This window comes from Mustela erminea, chromosome X, assembly GCF_009829155.1.
Source record: "Mustela erminea isolate mMusErm1 chromosome X, mMusErm1.Pri, whole genome shotgun sequence".
NCBI classification, from domain to species: domain Eukaryota; kingdom Metazoa; phylum Chordata; class Mammalia; order Carnivora; family Mustelidae; genus Mustela; species Mustela erminea.
The window spans coordinates 71,643,929-71,669,554 of record NC_045635.1 but is presented as its reverse complement, the minus strand read 5'-3'; the positions used below and the strand labels follow the sequence as shown (position 1 = coordinate 71,669,554).

Here is a 25,626-nt window from a genome sequence, read left to right as displayed (position 1 = left end):
AGGGAAGGGAAAACTGGGAGGGAGAGAATCAGAGAGAAAGATAAACCATGAAGACACTATGGACTCTGGGAAACAAACTGAGGGGGTCGGAGGGGAGTGGGGTTGGGTATGGGGTAGCTGGGTGATGGGTATTAAGGAAGACACATACTGTGATGAGCACTGTGTGTTATACACAAGTATATACACCTAGGTGTATACACAAATGTATACACCTAGTAACATATCCTCAATCAATAACTGAACACTAATCAGAAACTAATGATGTACTGTATGGTGGCTAACTTAACATAATAAAAAAGAAAAAACTCAGAAAAATATTCTAAGTTCTCAATATTGTTCAGAGGAATATACTGATCACAATTGAAAACAAATGGAGGTTAAATTTTCTACTTCATCAATTAAAGAAAATAATCAGAATTCATAATTGAGTAACTGTTGTGCAAAAAAATAAGTAGATAAAAATAATCTTAAAAGAGAAAAAAAGAACAAGATGTGCCAAAAATTAAAAACCTACAAGATTCTGTAGAATTCAAAAGGTAATAATAATAAATACAAATGGATAAAATGGCATAATTAAAAGCCAAAGATGACATCAGATTGCATTTCCAAAATATAGTCACATGCTGTTCATGAGACACTCTGAATATAACTCTTTAGGAAGCTTAAAAAAAATTTTAGAGGCATACTGAACAAATTGCAACAAAAAGCTACTATAAGCTATATAAATATTAGATAAAAAGGAGGTGGGTGGAGGATGGGGTAACTTGGTGACAGGTGGAGGATGGGGTAACTTGGTGATGTGATGAGCACATGTAACTAATGAATACTTGAACATTATATCAAATACTAATGACATACTATAACTGGGATAATAGTTTATATATATATATATATATATATATATATATATATATATATATTTTGTGTTGAAAAAAATTTTAAATATTAGAAAAAAGACTTTAAGACAAAATCCATTACTAGATATGAAGTGACTCTATCAAGACAAAAAGTTTAAATAACCGGAGATAATATAATCTTAAACTCATATACACCTAGTAACATATCCTCAAAATATTATAAACAAGATAGGGGTTTAACTTATTCTCTCAGTAACTGGTGGATAAAAAGCAGATAAAAACAAAAGAACTAGGACTTCTCTAACACTGTGTCACAGGAAGTTCCTAAACTCACCTCCTACAATGGAAATACTAAATCTACAGCTACATACAGGATATTTCTTTCTGAAAAAGATCTGAAAACTAGATGAAATGCTTTTTCACAAAAAAGGATAAAAAGACTACATTGAGACAGGTAAGAGAGACAAAGACACAGTCTCACCAACCCAAACTTCTGGCTAGACAACACACAATAGAGAGGGATCTCACAAGTCCAGTGTTCCTCCAGAAAGAGTGAAGGGTCGATAGCCCACATCAGGCACCCCAATGACTAGGATCGACACTATAGAGATGAGCCCCCAAACATCTACCACCTTAGAAAACTGACGTTGCTAACGTCCAAGGGCCCCAAAGCACTACAAGAAACTGAGATTCTGCTTTTAAAGGGTTTCTTGGAGCACATGTGTGGCTCACTTGGTTGAGGGTACAACTCTTGTTTTCAGCTCAGGATTGTGGGATAGAGCCCCACATCAGGTTTCACACTCAAAAGTGAGTCTGCTTGAGATTCCCTCTCTTCCTCTCCCTCTTCCCCTCACCCAACATGATTTCTTTCTCTCTCTAAAATAAATTAACAAATCATTTTTTTCTGTTTCTTTTATTTTTTATTTTTTATTTTCAGCATAACAGTATTCATTATTTTTTCACCAAACCCAGTGCCCATGCAATCCGTACCCTCTCTAATACCCACCACCTGGTACCAAAACCTCCCACCTGCCCGCCCCTTCAAAACCCCCAGATTGTTTTTCAGAATACATAGTCTCTAATGGTTTACCTCCCCTTCCAATTTCCCCCAACTCCCTTCTCCTATCTCCCCATGTCCTCCATTCTATTTGTTATGTGCCACAAATAAGTGAAATCATATGATAATTGGCTCTCTCTGCTTGACTTATTTCACTCAGCATAATCTCATCCAGTCCCATCCATGTTGCTACAAAAGTTGGATATTCGTCCTTTCTGATGGAGGCATAATACTCCATAGTGTATATGGACCACATCTTCCTTATCCATTCGTCCATTGAAGGGCATCTTGGTTCTTTCCACAGTTTGACGACCGGGGCCATTGCTGCTATAAACATTGGGGTACAGATGGCCCTTTTTTTCACTACATCTGTATCTTTAGGGTAAATACCCAGTAGTGCAGTTGCAGGGTCATAGGGAAGTTCTATTTTTAATTTCTTGAGGAATCTCCACACTGTTCTCCAAAGAGGCTGCACCAATGTGCATTCCCACCAACAATGGAAGAGGGTTCCCCTTTTTCCACATCTCCAACACATGTTGTTTCCTGTCTTGCTAATTTTGGCCATTCTAACTGGTGTAAGGTAATATAGTTTTAATTTGAATCTCCCTAATGGCTAATGATGATGAACATTTTTTCATGTGTCTGATAGCCATTTGTATGTCTTCATTGGAGAAGTGTCTGTCCGTATCTTCTGCCCATTTTTTGATATGATTGTCTGTTTTGTGTGTGTTGAGTTTGAGGAGTTCATTATAGATCCTGGATATCAACCTTTTGTCTGTACTGTCATTTGCAAATATCTTCTCCCATTCCGTGGGCTCTTGTTTTTTTGACTGTTTCCTTTGCTGTGCAGAAGCTTTTGATTTTGATGAAGTCCCAAAAGTTTATTTTCGCTTTTGTTACCGTTGCCTTTGGAGACATTTCTTGAAAGAAGTTGCTGTAGCTGATATTGAAGAGATTACTGCCTATGTTCTCCTCTAAGAGTCTGATGGATTCCTGTCTCACGTTGAGGTCATTTATCCATTTTGAGTTTATCTTTGTGTACAGTGTAAGAGAATGGTCGAGTTTCATTCTTCTACATATAGCTGCCCAGTTTTCCCAGCACCATTTATTGAAGAGACTGTCTTGTTTCCACTGTATATTTTTTCCTGCTTTGTCGAAGACTATTTTACCATAGCGTTGAGGGTCCATATCTGGGCTCTCTACTCTGTTCCACTGGCCTATGTGTCTATTTTTATGCCAGTACCATATTGTCTTGGTGATCACAGCTTGTAGTAAAGCTTGAAATCAGATAACATGATGCCCCCCATTTTATTTTTGTTTTTCAACATTTTCTTAGCGATTCGGGGGTCTCTTCTGATTCCACACAAATTTTTGGATTATTTGCTCCAGCTCTTTTAAGAATACTGGTGGAATTTTGATCGGAATGGCATTAAAAGTATAGACTGCTCTAGGCAGTATAGACATTTTAACAATGTTTCTTCTTCCGATCCAAGAGCATGGAATGGTCTTCCATCTTTTTGTGTCTTCTTCAGTTTCTGTCATGAGTGTTCTGTAGTTCCACGAGTACAGATCCTTTACCTCTTTGGTTAGGTTTATTCCCAGGTATCTTATGGTTCTTGGTGCTATAGTAAATGGAATCGATTCTCTAATTTCCCTTTCTGTATTTTCATTGTTAGTGTATAAGAAAGCCACTGATTTCTGTACATTGACTTTGTATCCTGCCACGTTGCTGAATTGCTGTATGAGTTCAAATATTTTGGAGGTGGAGTCTTTTGGGTGTTCCATATAAACAATCATGTCGTCTGTGAGGAGAGAGAGTTTGACTTCTTCATTGCCAATGTGGATACCTTTTATTTCTCTTTGTTGTCTGATTGCTGTTGCTAGGACTTCTAATACTATGTTGAACAAGAGTGGTGAGAGTGGGCATCCTTGTCGTGTTCCTGATCTCAACGGGAAGGACGCAAGCTTTTTCCCATTGAGGATGATATTTGCTATAGGTCTTCCATAGATAGATTTTTATGAAGTTCAGGAATGTTCCTTCTATCCCTATACTTTGAAGCGTTTTAATCAGGAACAGATGCTGGATTTTGTCAAGTGCTTTTTCTGCATCAATTGAGGGGACCATGTGGTTCTTCTCTCTTCTCTTATTAATTTGTTCTATCACATTGATTTGCAAATGTTGAACCATCCTTTGTAGTCTAGGGATGATTCCCACCTGGTCATGGTGGATAATCTTTTTAATGTGCTGTTGGATCCTTTTGATAGGATCTTGTTGAGAATCTTAGCATCCATATTCATCAGTGATATTGGTCTGAAATTCTCCTTTTTGGTAGGGTGTTTACCTGGTTTGGGGATCAGGGTAATGCTGGCTTCATAGAAAGAGTCTGGAAGTTTTCCTTCTGCTTCAATTTTTTGAAACAGCTTCAGGAGAATAGGTGTTATTTCTTCTTTGAAAGTGTGGTAGAATTCCCCAGGGAATCCGTCAGGAACTGGGCTCTTGTTTCTTGGGAGGTTTCTGATCACTGCTTCAATCTCGTTACTAGATATTGGTCTATTCAGGTTGTCAATTTCTTCCTGGTTCAATTTTTGAAGTTTATATTTTCGAGGAATGAATCCATTCCATCTAGGTTGCTTAGCTTATTGGCATATAACTGTTGATAAAAACTTCAGATGATTGTTTCTACTTCCTTGGTGTTAGTTGTGATCTGTCCCTTTTCATTCATAATTTTATGTATTTGAGCTTTCTCTCTTTTCTTTTGGATTAGTGTTGCCAATGGTTCATCGATCTTATTGATTCTTTCAAAAAACCAGCTTCTAGTTTCATTGATACATTCTACTGTATTTCTGGTTTCTACCTCATTGATCTCAGCTCTAATCTTGATGATTTCCCTTCTTATGTGTGGAGTTGGTTTGATTTATTGTTGATTCTCCAGTTCTTTAAGGTGTAGAGACAGCTGCTGTGTTCTGGATTTTTCAATTTTTTTGAGGGAGGCTTGGATGGCTATGTGTTTCCCCCTTAGGACCGCCTTTGCTGTATCCCATAGGTTTTGGATCGAAGTGTCTTCATTCTCATTGGTTTCCATGAATTGTTTAAGTTCTTCTTTGATTTCCTGGTTGATCCAAGCATTCTTAAGCAAGGTGGTCTTTAGTTCCAGGTGTTTGAGTTCCTTCTGAACTTTTCCTTGTGATTGAGCTCCAGTTTCAAAGCATTGTGATCTCAGAATGTGCAGGGAATAATCTCAGTCTTTTGGTATCAGTAGAGTCCTGATTTGTGACCCAGTATGTGGTCTATTCTTGAGAAAGTTCTATGTGCACTTGAAAAGAATGAGTATTGTGTTGTTTTAGGGTGGAATGTTCTGTATATATCTATGAGGTCCATCTGGTCCAATGTGTCATTCAATGCTCTTGTTTCTTTACTGATTTTCTGCTTCAGTGATCTGTCTATTTCTGAGAGAGGTGTGTTAAGATCTCCAACAATTAGTGTATTCATATCAATATGACTCTTTATATTGATTAACAGTTTTCTTATGTAATTGGCTGCTCCCATATTGGGGGGCATAGATATTTACAATTGTTAGATCATCTTGGTGGATAGTCCCTTTAAGGATTATGTAGTGTCCTTCTGTATCTCTGACTACAGTCTTTAGTTTAAAATCTAATTTGTCTGATATGAGAATCACTACCCCAGCCTTCTTTTGAGGCCCATTGGCATGAAAGATGCTTCTCCATCCCTTCACTTTCAGTCTGGGTGTATCTTTAGGTTCAAAATAAGTCTCTTCTAGACAACGTATGGATGGGTCCTGTCATTTTATCCAGTCTGCAACCCTGTGCCGATTTATGGGCACATTTAGGCCATTCACATTGAGGGTGATTATTGATAGATACATTTTTATTGACATTGTGTTACCTTTGAAGTCTTTCATTTTGTAGATTGTCTCTATATTTCTGTTCAATGCTATTCTTGGGCTTTTTCTTCCTTTAAAGAAGACCCCTTAATATTTCCTGCAGTATCGGCTTGGTGGTTGCATAGTCTTTTAAGCCTTGCTGGTCTTGGAAACTCTTTATCTCTCCATCCATTCTGAATGTCAGTCTTGCTGGATAAAGTATTCTTGGCTGCATGTTCTTCTCATTCAGTGCCCTGAATATATCTTGTCAGCCTTTTCTGGCTTGCCAGGTCTCTGTGGACAGATCTAACATTATTCTGATGGGCTTTCCTCTGTACGTAAGGATCTTCTTTGTCCTAGCTGCTTTCAAGAGGTTCTGCCTACAATTATAATTTTTCATTCTTACTATTAGGTGTCTTGAGGACTTTCGAGAATATGTAATATTGGGGGGAAACCTTCAGCCTCTAGTACATGAACACTGGTTCCATTCAGGAGATTCAGAAAATTTTCATGAAGAACTTGTTCCACTATATCTTCTAGACTTCTTTCTTTCTCCTCCCCTTCAGGGATTCCAATAATTCTGACATTGGAACCTTTCATGGCATCATTTATTTCCCTGATTCTGTTTTAGTGGCTCCTAAGCTGTTTATTCCAGGCTTCCGCCTGATCCTTTCTCTCTATCTGTTTATCCTCCAGATCACTAATTCTATCTACTGTCTCAGTTACTCTAGCATTGAGAGAATTTAGATTAGATTGGAACTCATTGAGAGCATTATGAGTAGCTTTCAGCTCTTCCCTAATATTGAAAACATGATCTCTGGTCGTTTTCAGTTCAGCCCTAATCAATTCCATTTGGTCACCCATGGCTTTCTCCAACCTAGCTATTGCTTGGATAATTGTTAGCCTGAATTCTCCTTCTGACATATTGTCTATGTTGATAGCCGTTAGCTCTGTTGCATAAGGTCCATCCTCTGTATTTTTCTTCTGTTGGGCATTCCTCCTCCTAGTCATTTTGGTAAGAGATGGCTGAACGGGTGTAGCTGGATGTATCGACTGTGGTGCAATCAAGGAAGGTGCACCCTGGAATGCTTCTGAGCAATCAGGTTCCCCACCCAAATGAGACAAAAAAGAGAAGGAAAAGAAAAAAAAAAAGATTGGGAGAGAGAGAGGAACAGAAAGTGAGATAAAAGAGAAGGTTCACCCCAAATGGCCCCAAGGTAAGATTTATGAAGTATACAAACAAAAACAGACAAACAAAAAGACTGATAAATGTATATGACAAGAGAAAAAAAAAATATATATATATTTGCATATATTTTTATATATGCAAATAAAGGAAGAACCTCGTCAAAAAGAACCCTGAGTATAAGATTTATATACTATCAGGACAAACACAAAAACACAGAAATACTGGTGGAAGAAAAAGATGGGAGAGTGGTTGTAAATTCTCAGTGTGGGTGAGGAAGGTTGTTTTGATTCTTCTTGGATGTACCTTATATCTTTGTTAAAGGACTCAACTTTCCGAAGATAAAGGGGGATTAGGAATTGGTTTACCTATAGGGGTGGCATTGACTGGGGAAAGGGGATTACCTTGAAGTTTAACTCTATATGAATATTAGGAAAAAAAATGTAAAAAAGGTATAAACTAAACTAAAATTTAAAGAAAAAGAAATTTAAAAAATAGAGGTGCAAAAGGAAAACACAGGTGTATGTATCAAAAAGTTCAGGTTAGAAGGTTATTATGGAATTTGATGTACTGGACATCTCACCGTGACGGTAAATAGGTTAAAAAATTACCTATATAATAATAAAAAATTATCTATATAAAAAAATAGCCAGAATAGTGGGATCGATTTAATAATAAAAATTGTCCTGTGAAGTAGTGGTGGTTGTTCTCTTGTCTTTTTTTTTTTTTTTCCCTTTCCTGGTTGGCTTTCTGGGAGAGGCCTGCCATGTGGGTTTTCAGTCAATGATGTTCTCTGAGTTAAGTCCTCCTGCCCCCTCAAGGGGGTGGGCTCTGAGGAAACTGGTTTTTTCAGGCTTTTGTTCTCTGGAGGTTTTTATATTTTTTCACTTTTGTTTTTCCTCTCTTGCCTTGACTGCTTTTGATGGTTTTTGTAGGTTTAGAGGAAAGCAAACTGCACCCTGACCTCCCTCTCAGAGAGAAGCCTCAGTCTGGCTGCAAAGACCAAATAAATCCCCCCTTGGCCGCTGGCAGAGCTGGTTCCCAGTCGCAGTACCTGGGGACTCAGGATTTTTTGCTTGTACCCAAACCAAGGCAGTGGAGGCTGTCTGGGCAGCTCCAGACTGCCAGAGAAGTTCCAAGCAGTGATCACACACTGAGATTTTCCTGCTGGCCCGGGCTGGGAGTGCCTGGTCTTTCTGGTCTGAGAGCACCAGGCTGGTGCCTTTGTGCACCTCTCTCTGGGGAGGGAGTGGGGCACGACTTGGACTCTTGATGGCAGTACAGGGCAATTGCGTGGGTACTGCAAAAAGGCTGTGCTTCTGTTGCCTGGTGAGGCTCCCAGCCCTTCAGGGGAGCCGGGCGCCAGGCACTCTCAGGCTCGCTGGTGGTTCAGGGACCAAGACCTGGTTTCGCTGCTGCACTCTCTCTGGCTCTGCACCAGGGGTGGCTGTCCTGAGTCTGGGGACTTAAGCCCCTGACCCTAACACCCCAATTTCCACAATTTCCCCCCAGTGATCCTTTGCTCTTTTTGAGTGCTTTCTACCAGACTCCCTAGTTAATGCTGGTCCCCAGGTGCAGGGCACTCTCGTATTGGGATATTACTTTCCAACTGGTCGCCTCTGGTGGCTCCCTCCCCCTTTTGTTTATCTTCCAATATCAGTCCAACTTCCCCACTCCGCTTTACCTGCCCACTGGCATCTTCTGCTCCGGTAGAGATCCAGACGTGTATAATTCTGATCTCAGGCTGATTTCGTGGGTGATCAGAGTTCTTTGGAAGGTAATCAGCTCACTTTAGGGTACAGGTTGAAAGGGCGCCTCCTCCTACTTCCCTGCCATCTTGTCTCCCCAAATTAACAAATCTTTAAAAAAAAATAAAGGCCTTTTCCCACTCAACCTGAGAGCCAGTTAAAAAACAGTAGTTTGAAAGCATCTAAATTCTATGTAAAGGATAAATGCCTACCTAAAAGCATCTGATGGAGAAGCAGGGGACTGTTGAAAATCTCCTCAGATACAGAGATGCTGACACTAATTTTGTACTCTCCACCTACTCTGATAGTACAGGTAGGTGATCTGAGACATGGCAACTTCCCACTGACTTAGTAAGACAGGCAGGGTGAATGGTTGTGGCACTATCCCGCTGCCTTCAAGACAGAAATTGTCAGTGGTTGCAGCACTACCTAGCTCCTGGCTGGGGCAGGCTAGCACAGTCATAGCACCTTCCCACTCCCTAGCTAAAGTCAGTAAACATGGACAGTGTGTCAATCCCTTCTTCCTTGGCTGAGGCTGGCAAATGAAAGCAGTCATAGCATTTTCCTACAAACTTCCATTGCATTCCTGAAGCCCACAGGTTTGATAGTCAAAACATTTTCCCTGTTGTCTTTAAGATTTTAAATTTTTTATTTGACAGCGAGCTCACAAGTATGCAGAGAGGCAGGCAGAGAGAGAGGGGGAAGCCAAGCAGAGAGCCCGACGTGGGGCTTGATCCCAGGACCCTGAGATCGTGACCTGAGCCAAGGGCAGAGGCTTAACACCAAGCAGAGAGCCCGATGTGGGGCTTGATCCCAGGACCCTGAGATCATGACCTGAGCCAAAGGCAGAGGCTTAACACACTGAGCCACCCAGGCACCCTCCCTGTTGCCTTTTTAAAGCCAGTGAACGTGCCCAGCCCCTTATACTCTCCACCTGCCTAGCTAAAGCCAGTGGGCATACATTGTTCACTGAGAGGATACTCCTCAACCATCTGGGCTTGGTGGTCAAAGGGACTGGCTTTCCAGAGTACTATGGAAATGTAAAAATTGGAAAGAAAGTACTTGGCAGGTATCCAACCCAGGGTACTGCACAGACAGCAAAGTAAAACATAACCCTAGTCTTCTGAAAAAAAAAAAAGGGTCTATATACTTAGCCTGGAGCTTCAGTCTAGCAACAGGCTTTAGGCTACCCAAGTATCTATAGGTTAAATGAGGTGTTTCCAAGAACATAAGCAGGGAAATGCCATTCTTGTACACCACTTTGACTTTGAGGAGATCTCCCAGAAAGAACTTACACATTCATCTGGAGCCACAATTTTGGCAAGTATCACTCTGGGGATACCTCAAAATCTCATATTCTGGAGATCGACAGAAATTAAAATTTGGCTCCACAGAACTATAAATATTTCTATGGTTTCAAAGGTGCTGCCTGAGGTCTAGCTTCAAATTAGGCATATGTTTTCCCTAATACATACAAACAAAAAAAAAAGAGAGAGAGAGAGAGAGGGAGAGACAGTCAAGCTAAATGAGAATAAAGAGAAATGTGTTCCAAATGAAAGAACAAGAGAAAACCTCAGAAAAATAACCCTAATGATACAACGATAAGTAATCTACCTGATAAAGAATTCAGAGTAATGGTTAATAAACATGTTCACCAAAGTAGGGGGGGAAAAAACAATAAACACAGTGAGAATGTCAACAATATAAGGAAATATAAGAAAGTACCAAACTGAAGTCACATAACTGAAAAATATAATAACTGAACTGAAAAATACACCACAGGGGTTCAACGGCAGACTAGATGAAGAAGAATGTATCAGAACTAGAAAATAAATAACAACAAAAAACCTACAATAGATCAATGAAACCAGGGACCTGTTTCTTTGAAAAGGTTAACAAAATTGATCAATCTTTAGCGAGACTTATAAAGAAAAAAAAAGAGAGAGAGAGAACTCAAGGAAATAAAATCAGAAATGAAATAAAAGAAATAATAACCACCACCACCAAAATACAAAAGGTTATTGAGAATACTATAAGAAATTATATACCAACAATTTGAACAACCTAGATGAAATGAATAAATTCCTAGAAACATGTAACTTCACAAACTGAATCAGGAAGAAATAGAACATTGAAACAGAACAATTACTAGCAACGAAATTGAATCAGTAATCAAAGATCTGGCAACAAAAAAGCCTAGGATCCAATGAACTCACAGGTGAATCCAACAAAACATTTAAAAAAGAGTTAATATCTATTCTTCTCAAACTATTCAAAAAAATAGAAAAGGAAGGAAAGCTTCCAAAATCATTCTACAAGGACACCATTACTTTGACAACAAAACTAGATAAAGACACCACACCCACACACACACCCACTATAGGCCAATATCTCTGATAAACATAGATGCAAAATGTTAGCAAAGTGAATCCAACAATGTGTGAAAAAAATCACTCACCATGGTCAAGTGGGATTTATTCCGAGTATGCACGGGTGGTTTAGTAAGCACAAATCAATGTAATCTATCACATCAACATGTGAAAGTACAAAAACCATACAATAACATCAATACAAGTATAACAAGCATTTGACAAAGTAAGACACCCATTTACAATAAAAACTCCCCACAAAATAGGTCTAGTGGGAACATACCTCAATATAGTAAAGGCCACATATGAAAAACCACAGATAACATCATATTATATGGTGAAATCTGAGAGCTTATCCTCTAAGATCAGGAACAAAACAAGGATATCCACTCCCACCATTTTTAATCAATGTGGTACCAGAGGTCCTAGTCATAGTAATCAGGCAAGAAAAAGATATAAAAGGCATCCAAACTGATAAGGAAGAAATACAACTTTCACTCTTTGCAGATGATAATATTATATATAGTAAACCTTAAAGAACCATCAAATAACTACTAAATCTGTTAATTCAGCAAAGCCACAGGATATAAAATTAATATACAGAAATCCATTGCATTTCTACGCACTAATAATGAAGTAGCCAAAAGAGATACTAAGGAAATAATCCCAATGATAACTGAACCAAAAGTAATAAAATACCTAGGAATAAATTTAACCAGGATGGTGAAATACTGGTATTCCAAATCCTATGAATCATTGATGAAAGAAACTGAAGATGACTGACAAAAAGAAATGGAAACACAACTCCATGCTCACAGACTAGAAAAGCAAACATTGCTAAAATGACCATACTACACAAAGCAATCTACAGATTTAATGCAATCCCTATCAAAGTGCCAAGAACATTTTTCACAGCACTAGGACAATCTACCCCCAAATTTGTATATAGCCATAAAAGACCTTATTAGCCAAAGCAATCTATTTTTTAAGAGATTTATTTATTTCAGAGAGATGGAGGGAGAAAAAGAGAGAGAGAGAGAGAATCCTAAGCAGACTCCCCACTGAACATGGAGCCCAATGTGGGGCTTGATCTCATGACCCTGAGATCACAACCTGAGCCAAAACCAAGAGTCAGCTTCTTAACAGACTGCCACCCAGGCACCCCTTGCTAAACAATCTTAAGAAAAAAAAAAAAAAGCTTGAGGTATTATGCTGTCAGATTTCAAGATACAAGACTAGAGTAATCTAAACAATATAATACTGGCACAAAAATGATACAAAGATCAACAGAAAAGAATACAGAGCCTAGAAACAAATGCACATTTACAAAATAAATTAATCTATGGCAAAGGAGGCAAGAGTATATAATGGAGGAAAGACAGTTTTTTTCAATGAATGGTGCTCGGAAAACTGGATGGCTACAAGCAAAACAATGAAGTGGGACTTCTTTCTTTCACAATACACACAAACAAAAACTCAAAATGGATTAAAGACCTAAATGTGATACCTGAAAACATAAAACTCCTAGAAGAAAACAGAAGCAGCAATCTCTTTGACACAGGCTATGGAAGTAAATTTCTAGATGTGACTTGGAAGGCAAGGGAAAAAAAGCAAAAATAAGGCTACTGGTACTACACCAAAATAAAAAGCTTCTGCCCAGCAAAGCAAACAATAAGACAAAAAGGTAACCTACTAAATGGAAGAAGATATTTTCAAATGATATATCTGATAAGGGGTTAATATCTAGAACATATAAAGAACTTATACAACTCAGCACCAAAAAAGCAAGCAACCCAATTAAAAATGGGCAGAAAACCTGAAAAGAAGACATACAGTTGGCCAATGGACAGATGAAAAGATGCTGAACATCACTCATCATCAAGGAAATGCAAAGCAAAATGTGCTATCATTTCACACCTGTCAGAATGGCTAAAATCAAACAGACTAGAAATAATAAGTGTTGGTGAGGACATGGACAAAAGGGAACCCTCATGCACTACTGATGGCAATGTAAACTGGTACAGCCCCTGTGGAATACAGTATGGAGGTTCCTCAAAAAATTAAAAACAGAACAACTATATGATCCAGCAAATCCAGTTCTGGGTATTTATCCAAAGGAAACAAAAATACTAATTCAAAAAGATATATGCAATCCTATGTTTACTGTAGCAATATTTACAATAGGAAAGATATGGAAGCAACCAACATGTCCATCAACTGAAGAATGAATAAATAAGATATAAACAAGATGTGAGATACACAAACACACAAGTGTACAGAATTGCTGAATCACTACACTGTATACCTGAAACAAATTTACCATTGTATGTTAATTATACCTGAACAACAACAAAAAAAGAAATACAAATGACAATAATCCAATGAAAGCAAGATCAATCTCACTTACAACCAAAATGCAAACCAACCAACCAACAAAAAGAAGCACAGAGTAGAATAGTGGTTATCAGAGATGGGTGGAGAAGGAAATGTGGAGGTGATGGCTGAAGAGTAAAAAGTTTCAATTAAAGAATAAGTTCCAGAAATACAGTACACGATGGTGACTATAGTTAATAATACTGTGTTGTAGAATTGAAATTTGCTAAAAGCATAGATCTTAAGTGTTTACAACCCCCACACATACACAGAAGAAAATGTTAACTATGAGAGGTGACATATTAATTAGCTTGATTGTGGTGATAATTTTATAATGTAATACATAGGTCTAAACCTCATGCTGTATACCTTAAATATATTCAACTCCTATTTGTCAGTTATAAAGCTGGAAAAAAGAACTTCAACTGTACTCTGAGAATTTTGTCTTCACTGAGGGAAGAACATTCCTACTATGGATTAGAGGCCCTGGGCTGAAATGGCACTTATTGTACAAATACAATTTGTACTCTCTTAGAAATTACAATTAGATTAAGTAAGCTATAAAACTATATAAATCCACATTTAACTTAAACTGAACCAAAGTAACTAGAACTCTTAAATCAATATTTCTTCTGTTTTTGTTGTTGTTGTTGTTATTTTGGGGGTTTTTCTTTTTTGGAGTCAAAACAAGCAAATAACAGTGAATCAAACTTGTATCACAGAAATATTTTAAAAAGAAACATGCAATGATGTCTATGGCTGATTGTATAGACACAGTGCAAATGCACCATTTTACATATAATACTGAAAATTTCGTAATTTAAAAAAATGATAATCTCCAGGGTGCTTGGGTAGCTTAGTTAAGAGGCTGCCTTGGGCTGAGGTCATGGTCTCAGGGTCCTGGGATCAAGCCCTCACTCAGGCTCCTTGCTCAGCAGCAAGCCTGCTTCTCCCTCTCCCTCTGCCTGTCACTCCCCCTACTTGTGCTCTCTCTCTCACTGTGTTTCTCACTCGCTCTCTGTCAAATAAAATAAAAATGATAACCCCGTGGCTCTGCAAATTTTTCTAACATATTTAATTATTTCACTAGATGGTACTTAATAAGGTAGAAATATACTGAAACTTTTAAAAAGATGTTTAACAATAAGAGTTGAACTATAAAAGGGTTTTCTGAGTTAACCACAACTTTACTAGAAGATTCTATTCACCAGAATACCTCATTCACAGTGTTTTGGTTTAGTACAGGCTTTAAGTAAATTTAAAAGGAGGCAAAACTCACTTTACAGTGTACAAAATGTTACCCATAACAACCCAATAAAGTTACCTAGAACTTCATAAATTTAAGTTCCTCAGAAATTGGATTCCATCTTTGGGAATATTCCCCAGCACTTAGCTGGCCACCAATTTTGTTTGAAAAGTAATTCAATTAAATTCTATTTAAAATGTATTGTGGAACACAATAAATACCAAGGAATTCTGTGTATTCTATAATATAGTAAAGAATACAAATTTTTAAATTCAGAAATATGTAAGTTCAGCTATTTGAGACAAACAGATTTTCGGGAATACCCAGATTTTGAGCTCTTCAAAGATGATAGTGTCAAGGTAAGCTTAAAATCATCATCTCTCTAAGATTAATAAAAAGGAGAAAAAAAACTGTGTATTAGCAAGTATATAGGAGAATGACTATCGTAGATTGCTAAAGAAAATTTAAGAAACTTTACCCAGTGCTTATACAGTGCCTCATACACAGACAAGAGGAATTCAGGAAACAGTTTTGTTAAATGAATACTACCTTTATGCATGTCAGTTTGGCAATGGTATTGGTATTCTTTATGCCTTCTGACATACAGTTCCATTTCCAGAAGTTCATTTTAAGGAAAGAGTTATAAATGTATGTAAAGATTTATGTACAAGGTGTTTCAACAAAGCACTGATTACAATAGCAAAATAATTGGAATGACATTAAATTTCAAAAGAATTATGGATATTGTACATTTGATAATGGTACATTCATACAACCAAATATTTATCCCACCATTAAGAATTCTCTTTAATGTCATCTGAATAGTCAGTGGTGGAGTCAGGACTCAGATTCAGACTGACATAAATTTCTCTAAGAATGCAGACAAACCTTAGGGGTGACTTCAGGCTGGAAAAGATAAAAATTACAACAGTGAACAGGGCGCCGGGAGGAGGGACTGCTGGTAGGAATGCAGTTTCTGTAAGTGGTATGAGTTTGGCTGGCAACCAGGTCCCCAGAAGACCATGAGGAACCAGATTTCTGGGTTCCTGGAGGCACAGGAGGAAGATGAGTTCTATCAGATGATTTATGGGGGTTTCACAGAGGGATTGGGAAATAATGAGTATCAAGGGCACCAGTCAGGCACAGAGGATTAGGTGGACTCTGACTTTGACATCCATGAAGGGGATGAACCATCCAGTGACAGAGAAGCAGAAAAACCAAGAAGTAAGTGCTGAGTAGTCATCAAAGCATTAAGGAGCCTCTCAAGATCCTGAGACCTCAAAAAGTCAGCATTCCAGGTAGTAGCTCTCAGAAGGCCTGATAAGAGAAAGCACTGCTGCCACTAGGAATTACAGGAAAATGGCTCTGGCAGAATTCCATGTGTTGAGCTGAGCATACATGACAGACATTCCTTTGGGTACAGGAGAGGCAGGGCCAGTCATAGCAGTGAAAGCAGTCCCCACTGCGAGTGGCTACTGATCCAGGAGGCACTGCTCAGAGAGGCCAAGATCACAGAGCTCAACTTTCATTTACTAGAAACATATGAGTGGATCAAGGCTGACAAAAAGAAGCAAGTGCAGAAGAAACAGAAGTGCCCTGGGCCCATAATCACCTACCATTTCAGTAGCAGTGCTGCCTGTAGGGGAGCCACACCCTAAAGAAGAGACTGTAGATGTGCAAGGACTTGATCCTGCTCCCACAGATTCTGCACTGACTCCCTGTGCCAGCATTGGACCCATCAACCCTCCTTCTCACTGTCCTGTGCCTTCATAATTTTCAGTGATAATGACTGAAGTGACATTTGAGTAATGGTTTCCCCAAGGGCAGCCCCCAAGGTCTCTGGGAGGTCTTCCCTGCAACCCACTGCCCAGCCCTGTACTTAGACCCTGTCACAGACCTCCCTCCCCTATTTCACTGCTCAAGGCTTCAAGATCATCAATGATGCCTACAAATAGAACCTCACTGCCTATGGATTGCCGCCCACTACCTCAGCACTTCCCAAGCCACTCCTTGGCTCTGGGCCCCAAGTCTTATACCAGAAAACTGTCATCAAATAAGGAGATTTTTACTCTTTAGAAACCTCTTTCATGCCTGACTTGGGGCTCTTAATGTTCCCCCACCTCTCTCTGCTTCTCTCCTTTGTCATCTCTGAGCTTTGCCCAGATCTTTTCTGTATTTCTTTCCCTCAATTCCTCTAGGTTTTATTTGTGTTTTTTAATCTAATAAAAGAGAAAGATTCGCCTTAAAAAAAAGTACAATGGTGAACAGAATCAACAGCCATAATTAGGTATCATCAAGCTGGTATGATAGACTAGATCAACAAAATTTAAGTTAAAGAGGCATAATTGTAATGGAATCCAAAAAAAAGTCCATATACTTAAGTACCAACTGGAAAAATAAATAGCTTACCAGTGGCCCATATAACGAGGTTTAATTAATTTTAGAGAACTCCAAGTTAACTATTTCATGGTCAAAAGCTGATTATAAGCAAGGCTGATTATAAGAACACTCAAAACAAACATAAACATAAAAATAAATGTAATCTCGGGCAGTATTAACAGAAATACATTATCAAGAATAAGAGAAGTCAGAATCTGACTCTATCCAGGGATAGAATTTTTCTGCATGGTAGCAATGCCAAGAGAAAGGCCAAAGGATAGAACTTATTATGAAACAGGTTTGTGTTTGACATACGGAAGTACCTTAACTTGAATGAGAGCTGCCTGGAAATGGATGATTGCCTTAGGTTCCTTTATCCAGAGTTTTATTGTTATAGAAGATAAATAGCCACTTTAGTTTGCCTATCGTGGAGGGGACTACATTACCATACAGAAGGCTGAATTAGAAAATATTTAAGGTCACTTTCAAAGCTGAGATCTTAATGAATTTCTTAAACTAGGGTTTTCAAATATCAGGTGTGCTTGTATAAATTTGTTAAGAAAAAACAAATCAGACTGCTTTTAAGTACTAAGATCCTGTACTAATTGATTATTCACTAAGAAAAATCACTATTTATTTTATTGGAGTTAGAATTTTAGATATTTGATTTACATATAAAAAATATAGTGTTTATTTTGACATACCCTAAAATTACTTCTTTCAACTTGTAATATGGGCTTAACAAATACTTCAAATACATTTTTGATGAATAGAGATAACTCAAAAATAAAAACACTCATGGCTTTTGCATCATATTTATGTTATACAAAATCCACAAACTTTTGTAGGCAAATTACCTGCTCCGGTTTTACTAGCTGCTTTTTGTATTCTTCTTCTTTAGCTGCAAGCACAGTTATAGATGCACATATCAGACCTGCAGGTACGGGTGTCAGCTTTCCCATCTGAGAAAGATATATCAAAAATATTTTTTTAATTGAGAAGATTGTCATCCTCCATTTCCTGATACATTTTGGGGGTATCCAAGCAACACGATGGGTTTTATTTAAAGTATTAAAAACTCAAGCACTCCAAACTGCTGCATATATTTTTAGAGTATAATTCCTAAAATTCTCTCATCATCCTGGATAGCAGAGTATTATTTTTTATTAGTTAACTGCCTAATTTATATGGAATATACCAATAAAATAATTACTAAGAAGTAAATACAAAATTTGAGGGATGTAGTAGGATAGATCATAGTATTCACTTAGTACAAAAATACATGTCAGACCATGGTCTCAAGTGCTTAGGATATACATAAACAAAACAAAGATTCTTGCTCTTATGGAGCTGATATTCTAATGGAGCACAGACAGGCAATAAATACAATAAATAAGTTATATATTACAAAGTGATAAATGCTATGGAGAAAGTAAAAAATAAGGGTGATCTGGAGTACTGGATGATTCAAGTTGTATCTTGAAATACCATTTATACTGATATTATTCATAAAGACAATTTCCTTCCATTACAAATCCTTTGTTCCTAACTTTCTAAAACATTCCTTCTTACGTATCTCATGCTTAATCTGAAGCCAAAGTGAACTGTGTTTTGGATGTAATCTGATTTGAATTAAGAATGCAGGAAAGAGGCACCAGAGTGGCAGAGTCAGCTAAGCTACAAGTCTTGGTTTTGGCTCAGGTTGTGATCTCAGGGTTGAGACCAATCCCTGCATGGGGCTCTGCGCTGAGCATGGAGTCTGCTTGTGATTCTCTCTCCCTCTGCCCCTCCTGCTCATGCTCTCTCTCTCTCTCCTGATCTCTAAATTAATAAATATTTAAGCAAAAAATAATGCAGGAAAATCACTGGCTCTAAGAACAAAATGTTCCAGTGTCATTCAGGTATCAAAATATTCCCCAAAGATTATCCATTCAAGGCCAAATGAAAAGCTTCCTAGGGAACAAATATTTTAAGAGCTTGATTCTTTACATAGGAAAGGAGGCTTGCTGAAATTGACAAAGGACATCCAGAGGAAAGAGGTCTCTTTGGCTTACAAATAAGGGAAATTATAAAAGAACTGGAAGAAATACTAGTCAAAGGACTCTAAATAGTCTCTGATGACAGTGATAGTGCCTATACTTCATTTATGACACATTTTCAATATTTGCTGAGCAGAATAGGAGAAGCTAGAGACTCTAGTTAGGCTATTTTCTGTTTAAGCCAGTCATAACTGATTTAGACCAAGACTTCAGACAGGGTAAATGAAGACTCAATTCTATCTTTTTTTTAAAGATTTTATTTATTTATTTAGAGATCACAAGCAGGCAGAGAGGTAGGCAGAGAGACGGGGGAAGCAGGCTCCCCACTGAGCAGAGAGCCCGATGTGGGGCTTGATCCCAGGACCCCAGGATCATAACCTGAGCCGAAAGCAGAGTCTTTAACCCACTGAGCCACCCAGGTGCCCCTAAAGATTCAATTCTAATAAAAATTTTATTCACTGTTATTTTCCCTTCAAGCCTCCCTCTGATAGATGTATCAGCATCACAGAATAATTTATCTAGGCCTGCCTTCCCAAAAGACATTCCATTTGATTTCCTTATACTTGGTATTCACTAATGAATTAAGATTTCTATACCATACCTTTGTCATTTCTCAATAAAAAAATATTAAAGTTGATGCCATCAAGAACGCGCTCCCATGCACCTAAGATACTTTGTTAATTTATCTCTGAAGTGATTAAAGAATGTAAATTCTCACAGTTAAAAGCCATTTTAAAAACAGCTGATTAGATCTTTCTTATTCCTTAGATACAAAAAAACACTGAAGTATGCTAATAGCTAAGAACATTTTATTGCCCTAATCTTCTCAGTGTACACTAATCTTACTTCACATAATACTGTAATAATATATATACTATAAAATAAATTCATAGGTATTGCTTCATATTTATGATCCAGTGCTCCAGAGTCTAGATTAACTGAACTAGTGACCTAAAAGTTAACATATTTTGAAAAATGGCTACATAAATTTGCTACATTTTCTACTCAGTAGAGTAGGGCCCATCCACCTTTAATAAATGAGGTAGTGTGGAATAATGGCAAAAACATTAGCTTAGGAGTTACACAGACCTGGTTTTGAATTCCAGTTGTGGAACTGTCTAAATCTGGGCAAGTAACTTAAGCTCTTAGAGTTATGCTGCACAAGTAACTATTAGCTACTTGTGGTTATTTAAATTTAAATAAAAAAATAAACCTCAAAATTTATTTCTTTAGTTACATTAGCTCCATTTCAAGTGCTCAACAGTATACTGTAGAACACAGATACACAGTAATTCCATCAGTATACTGTAATCAGTATACTGTAGAGCACAGATACACAGTAATTCAACAGTATACTGTAATCAGTATACAGTAATTCTCAACAGTATACTGTAAAGGACAGATACACAGTAATTCCACAGTATACTGTAATTAGTATACAGTAATTCTCAACAGTATACTGAAGAGGACAGATACACAGTAATTCCATCATTGAAGAAAATCCTACTGTCCAGTGCTACCTTAGAGTTTCAGATTATATATCTGAAAAACATGAAAATGCCTTCCTTCCTTTTATATGGTTATCATGAAGACTAAATACATAATTATATAAAAATGGATTGTACTTGGCAAATGGACAAGTAATTTTAGCTCCCCAGTCTTTCCTTGCTGAATAAAGATGTTAAGTGGCTGGACTTACTCCTCATTTTTCTTCTCAGATGTATGGGATGTTAGTGAGGTTCTGGCCGAGATACATCATATCAATAAAACACAACATACCTGATGTCTCAAAACAGAAAAAGCCAAGATTTTGATTAAAAGAAAACAGGTACATTATCATCCTCAGCCTTTTTCAAACACAGGTTATACTGACGAAGAAGGGATTCCCTACCCAAAGAGGGGCAGCTGATTGCATAACACATGAAAATTTTAGAATAGGAATTGGCAAATTACAGCTCTGGGCTAAATCCGACCAGGCTTCTGAGCTAAAATTGTTTTTTTTCTTTCTTTTCTTTCTTCTTTTTTTTCTTCTTTTTTTTTTTTTTTTTTTTTACATTTTTTAAAGATTCTATTTATTTGCCAGAGAGAGTGAGAGCACATGAGCGCAAGCAGGGGGAGTGGTAGGCAAAGGGAGAGGCAGGCCCCCTGCTGAGCAAGGAGGCCGGTGTGGGACTTGATCCCAAGACCACCTGGGCCAAAGGCAGACACCTAACCAACTGAGCCACCCAGGTGTCCTGTTTTCTTTCTTCTTCCTCTTCTTTTTTTTTTTTAAATAAAGAATTGTAAAAACAAAAATAAAAAACAAAGAAGAAAATGTGACCTTGTGTTTTGTAGAGTCTAACAAATTTGCTATCTAAACTTTTACAGAAAAAACTCCTGATTTAGAAAATTAAATAAGAGATTAAAAAAATATCAGAGCTTCATACTATACAAACTTATAGTCTCATAAGGCCATTAATTAAATAGCATTAAAACTTAACAAAGGTAATCCTACTTTTCATAAGATAAGAAGACCATGCATTAAAATTATTTAAAACTTTAGAATAATGACTTGTCAATTCAAAATTATTAATGACTTGTTTAAAATCAATAAAACAGAGAAACTGCCTTCTTCCAAAAGATAACAGGTCCTAGAACAGAATTCTATCAGACAAAGATTTACAAAAACCAGCACTAAAGAAGAGCATCAGATTAACTCCCACAAAAGACTCATCCTTTCCAAGCACTTCTTTAATCAAAATACAGTTGATTCCCTTTATTTGCAGTAGCTGCATTCCATAAAATAGCTGTGAAAAGTGATTTAGGGAATACTGAAACACTGCTCCTAGGGAAAATAAGGGGTTAATTTCTTGCAATCCTCTGGTTACATTTTTATCAACTGACCAATATATAACCTTGATTCATATGTGTTTCTGTTTAAAAACACCTTATTTAATATATAGTTAATTCACTGACATTAAACTTAGGGTCAACAGCACTATAACTCATGCCTAAACCAAGTATATTGAACACATATTTTCTCTGTAAGGCACATCACGTATTTCTTGCACTTAAAAATACTAGACAGCATTTGTATACTACGCATGGGAGCCATTTTAAATAGCAGCACCACCAAAAAGAGAAAAACATGTAGGACTAATTCGATCACAGTTGGGATAGTTAGGGGAATCCAAATCAAAAGTAGAATGAGATATCACCTCACAATTGTCAGAATGGGTAAGTGCCTTATCCGTCTTCACTTGGGAACATAAAATATGGATTATTTTCTGCTTTACTAACAGAACTGAAATGTAAATTTTTCTTTATAAGAATTTTTGTTACCTATTTTGTAATAAAGACTACATATTTATTAGTCTAATATAAAGTCAGTCCTAATGATTTAGAGATCATCATGTAGCAAAGGATTTTTTGTATTAAACAGGAGTCCTAGGTGTTATATCCAACTGATGAATTACTAAACTCTACATCTGAACCTAATAATGTACTATATGTTGGCTAATTGAATTTAAGTTTAAAGAAAGAAAAAAAAAGAAATCAAGAGTCCTATGATAAGTATAAAATTTTTAAATTTAAAGATTAAAAAAGAGGTGCCTGGGTGGCTCAGTTGATTAAGCATCCAACTCTTGATTTCAGCTCAGGTCATGGGTCCTGGGATCGTACCCCAAGCCAGGCTCCAAGCTCAGCGGGGAGTCTGCTTCTCTCCCTCTCTCTCATTGCCCCTCCCCCCGCTCACATACTCTTGCTTTCTCTACCTCTGAAATAAGTAAATCTTGACAAAAATTTAAAGATAAAAGGTGAGCCCTGAAAACTAAATAGAAAATGAAATAAACAATGCAGAGGCAATGATCACAGAGAGGAACAATTCACAGTGATTACAACCAAGTTAATTGATTGTCCATCCCTAATGGGTAATATAACCAAAGGCCAGAAAGAACAGCAAAAAATACATATGCAAAAACAACAAAAATCTTAAAACTGTTTTTAATAATGTATTTAATATATTTCTAATAATCACACTGTTGGAAGCAGTGTTAACACTTTATAATGAAACTGTTGCGTATATTGTTTTGTAGAATAAAACAAAGTACATTGGCATTTGAGAGACTGAGATTTTTGTATGCGAAAAAGATAGATGAAATTAAAGCAAAATCTTCTCTCAATTTAAATAGAAATTGTCAGTTAATTATCCTCCATTACTATGATACAGGAGATAAAAACAATGAAACACATTAAAATACACTATAGGAATTCATTAAGAAAATTGAGGAATTCAGGGGCACCTGGGTGGCTCGGTGGGTTGAAGCCTCTGCCTTTGGCTCTGATCATGGTCCCAGGGTCCGGGATCGAGCCCCGCATCAGGCTCTTTGATCTGCAGGGAACCTGCTTCCCCACCCTCTCTCTGCCTGCCCCTCTGCCTGCTTATGATCTCTGTCAAGTAAATAAATAAAATCTTAAAAAAAAAAAAAAGAAAATTGAGGAATTCAGAAGCTCTAAGGGGAAAAGGACATGACCTGATTTCCTCAATAAATAAACACAAAATGGAGGCAGAGACTTACGAGACTTAAAATCAATAAATTCAAACATATGATACCGTTTGGAATGAGAATTTAAAAATGAACTTTAAAAAGTTATGAACCCACGGAATGGGAGAAGATATTTGCAAATGACAGTACAGACAAAAGGTTGATATCCAGGATCTATAATGAACTCCTCAAACTCAACACACACAAAACAGACAATCATATCAAAAAATGGGCAGAAGATATGGACAGACACTTCTCGAATAAAGACATACAAATGTCTATCAGACACATGAAAAAAATGTTCATCATCACTAGCCATCAGGAAGATTCAAATTAAAACTACATTGAGATATCACCTTACAAAGTTAGAATGGCCAAAATTAGCAAGACAGGAAACAACATGTGTTGGAGAGGATATGGAGAAAGGGGAACCCTCTTACACTGTTGGTGGGAATGCAAGTTGGTGCAGCCTCTTTGGAGAACAGTGTGGAGATTCCTCAAGAAATTAAAAATAGAACTTCCCTATGACCCTGCCATTGCACTCCTGGGTATTTACCCCAAAGATACAGATGTAGTGAAAAGAAGGGCCATCTGTACCCCAATGTTTATAGCAGCAATGGCCACAGTCGCCAAACTCTGGAAAGAACCAAGATGCCCTTCAGCGGATGAATGGATAAGGAAGATGTGGTCCATATACACTATGGAGTATTATGCCTCCATCAGAAAGGATGAATACCCAACTTTTGTAGCAACATGGACAGGACTGGAAGAGATTATGCTGAGTGAAATCAGTCAAGCAGAGAGAGTCAATTATCATATGGTTTCACTTATTTGTGGAGCATAACAAGTAGCATGGAGGACATGGGGAGATAGGAGAAGGGAGTTGGGGGAAATTGGAAGGGGAGGTGAACCATGAGAGACTATGGATTTTGAAAAACAATCTGAGGGTTTTGAAGGGGCGGGGGGTGAGAGGTCGGGGTACCAGGTGGTGGGTATTATAGAGGGCACGGATTTCATGGAGCACTGGGTGTGGTGCAAAAACAATGAATACTGTTATGCTGAAAATAAATAAATTTAAAAAAAAGTTATGACACATTCAGAGATTATTTTTTTTTAAAGATTTTATTTATTTATTTGACAGAGAGAAATTACAAGTACACTGAGAGGCAGGCAGAGAGAGAGAGAGAGAAGGAAGCAGGCTCCCTGCTGAGCAGAGAGCCCGATGCGGGACTCGATCCCAGGACCCTGAGATCATGACCTGAGCCGAAGGCAGCGGCTTAACCCACTGAGCCACCCAGGCGCCCCTCAGAGATTATTTTTAATATATGTGCAGCTGAAGCAAGGGTGTATTATTTTTAAAATGTACTCTTTAATAACTGTCACCTGTTTCACCCATTGCCCACCCACTTCCCCTCAGGAGGTTTTCCATAGTTAATAGTCTGTCTTTTTTTCCTTTCTTTATTTGTTTTGCTTCTTAAAGTCTACATATGAGTGACATCAAATGGTACTTGTCTTTTTCTGACTTATTTCACTTAGCATTACACATATTAGCTCCATCCATATTTGCAGCTGGTTAAGATTTCACTCTTTTCCATAGCTGAACAACATCCCATTGTGTGTGTGTATAACAACCTACACACACACACACACACACACACATTTTCTTTATCCATTAATCTACTGATGGGCATTTGGCATTTGTGGTGCTTCCACAGTATACATACTGTAAATAATACTGCAATAAACATAGGGGTGCATGTATCCCTCTGAATTAACGTTTTTGTATTTTTTGTGTGAATACCCAGTAATGCAATTACTGGATCACAGGGTACTTCTATTTTTAATTATTTGAAAAACCATCATAGCATTTGACACAGTGGCTATACCAGTTTGCATTTCCACAAACAGTGCAACAGTGTTCCCTTTCCTCCACATCCTCACTAACATTTCTAATGTTTTCAATTT

General features: G+C 37.6%; 1 protein-coding gene and 1 pseudogene across 2 annotated transcripts in view; one reads left to right on the top strand and one right to left on the bottom strand.

Moving 5' to 3' along the window:
• The window catches only part of APOOL (apolipoprotein O like), a 135,392-nt gene that overhangs the window by 60,374 nt on the left and 49,392 nt on the right, over nucleotides 1-25,626 (bottom strand). For both annotated transcript variants that reach the window (XM_032330436.1, XM_032330435.1), the window contains exon 2: nucleotides 17,957-18,061. In XM_032330436.1, coding sequence (XP_032186327.1) covers nucleotides 17,957-18,061 — 105 coding nt within the window. The remainder of the gene's footprint in view (nucleotides 1-17,956; nucleotides 18,062-25,626) is intronic.
• On the top strand, nucleotides 8,958-16,777 carry LOC116583458 (annotated as a pseudogene).